Source organism: Notolepis coatsorum (genome assembly GCF_963971535.1).
Source record: "Notolepis coatsorum genome assembly, chromosome: 6".
NCBI lineage: Eukaryota > Metazoa > Chordata > Actinopteri > Aulopiformes > Paralepididae > Notolepis > Notolepis coatsorum.
The window spans coordinates 166,727,972-166,730,012 of NC_140170.1; the positions used below are offsets into that span (position 1 = coordinate 166,727,972).

The 2,041-nt window shown below is 42.2% G+C and overlaps 1 protein-coding gene across 1 annotated transcript in view; it reads right to left on the reverse strand.

The window, feature by feature from the left end:
* Positions 1-796: 796 nt before the first annotated feature.
* chia.1 (chitinase, acidic.1) overlaps positions 797-2,041 on the reverse strand; it is a gene marked incomplete at both ends in the record, with an annotated part of 10,498 nt that continues 9,253 nt past the window's right edge. The window contains 2 exons of the mRNA XM_084315812.1: positions 797-1,005; positions 1,966-2,041. The exon at positions 1,966-2,041 is cut by the window's right edge and continues 51 nt beyond it. Coding sequence (XP_084171938.1) covers positions 797-1,005; positions 1,966-2,041 — 285 coding nt within the window. The remainder of the gene's footprint in view (positions 1,006-1,965) is intronic.

The following is a 2,041-nucleotide window of genomic DNA, read 5'->3' on the forward strand; positions in this document are numbered from 1 at the left end:
CATGTCATGGTTCTACATAAAAGCAGGCAGATACTCGTGTCAGCAATAATGTTTCATTCTTTTTAAAGGCATTTCTTAATAGACAGACTGTTTAATTATGTATAATTAAACAAGGACATTAACCTCAAACCTGTATTGCAAAATAAAGTCATAAACATCTTTTTTTTCAAGACAACCAGGGCTATCAGAATATGTATGCTTCAGTTATGTAACATGAATGTATAAATAGTTATATCTCTATATATGTACTAAATACATAAAAACATGCATGTGCATGTGTGGGAATTAAGCAAATTGTCTATTGGCTGGGCAATTCTGTCTCTTTTGACATCACGTCTGGTCCATTTCCGTGGCAAAATTATGTGCCGCAATCAAATGTTACCTTACAATACTATACAAATGTGCACTGGTTATATTTACACGTTCACGCTATTCCTAGTCAATATTTTCATATGGTATGGTTGCTGTAGGATTGGCACAGATCTACAGGTCATAAGGATAGTATAGATAGAGTAGACAGGATTAGAGTAGACACTGCTTGACATAACGCAATGCATCATGGGTATTCATCTAGTCCTCACTAGGCTTCAGCTAAAGGCTACCGACAACAACAGCTGCCTTCAACATGGGACAAATAATATAATAATAATAATAATAATAATAATAATCACAGAAGACATTCAGTGTTGGATTTATCGTTATGGGTTTATTTTGTAAAGTCTCCAAAAAGACACTGCAGGTGACAAGGCTAGACTGCAAAGGGGGGGGGATTGGCTGCCCAGAGACCATGTGTCTTTCAAGGCCAGTTACAACACTTGCAGCTGTCCCAGTAGATGAGGCCAGACTGGCACCTCTGCAGGTAGGTGGTGCCTAGGAAGCATTGGAAGTAGGTGGTCTTGTCAGCTATGTTCTCGTACAGGCCGTCGGGGCGACCGGAGCAGAAGGAGGTGATGGGGTCCTGGGTCGTGGTCGGGGCCGGCGTGGTGGTGGGTTTAGGGGGGAAGCCTGTAGGGAAGGGACCCGGACACAGTGAGAAGGAAACATGTTACTGATCCACACACAAGATATTTGCTTGTATTTTTGTTTACACCAGGCGTTGCAGGGCCAAAGCTAAGAGAATAGTCAATGACTAGCCACCCAAACAACTGCCTCTTTGCATTGCTGCGGTCAGGCAAGCGCTACCGGAGTCTCATGGCCGGCACAGAGAGACTCAAAAGGTCAAAAGGAGCTTCTATCCCCAGGCCATCAGGATGCTCAATGTGGACTCAAAGTAACATAATTCATCCATTCTACATTCATTGCACACAACATCCACATGCACACACTCACTTTAAACACTTTTAAACATTACACCATATTTATCTATTTATTCTTACACATTCTTACACACTTCTACCTCCTTTTTGCATTTTTGTACATTTTTGTTTTGTATATTGTATATTTTGTATAGTGTTTGGTATTTTACTCCTTTACTCTTTACTGTATGAAACACAATCCCAGGAGGGTCATACAGAAACAAGTATTTCTAAGACTCTGTGAGGGCCATTTTGTACCAAAGGCTGACTGATGACATTGACATTGGCCCTGACTGCTAGATGAGAACTAATTGAGGAGGTCTAGCAAGCTTATTGGCTGTGTTTTATTGGATGTGCCTGCCCCTCTTCCCTGAAAGCAGCTACCTCTCGTAAGCGCTCCTATAGGAGGAGGATGACATCATCCGCTTCAGCCAACCAGGGAGGAGATAATGAATGGCAGACCCGGTTCTTGCAGAAGGGGTGTAGACGCTTTGCAACGTCATCTGCAATGGTCCTAAAAGGCTCTACAGCTTGATTTCCATGGTAAATGGGGTGGTAGAGTTTATAAATGACTAAGACCTGAGAGACTAGTATTTATTTACCCGTTGAGTTCCTGAAGTGGTAGAGTTTATAAGTGACTGTAAGACCTGAAAGACTAGTATTTATTTACCCATTGAGTTCCTGAGGTGGTTGACCAGAGGGTAGGCTCCGTCCAGGCAAAAGTAACCGCTGAAGTCATCCATGTC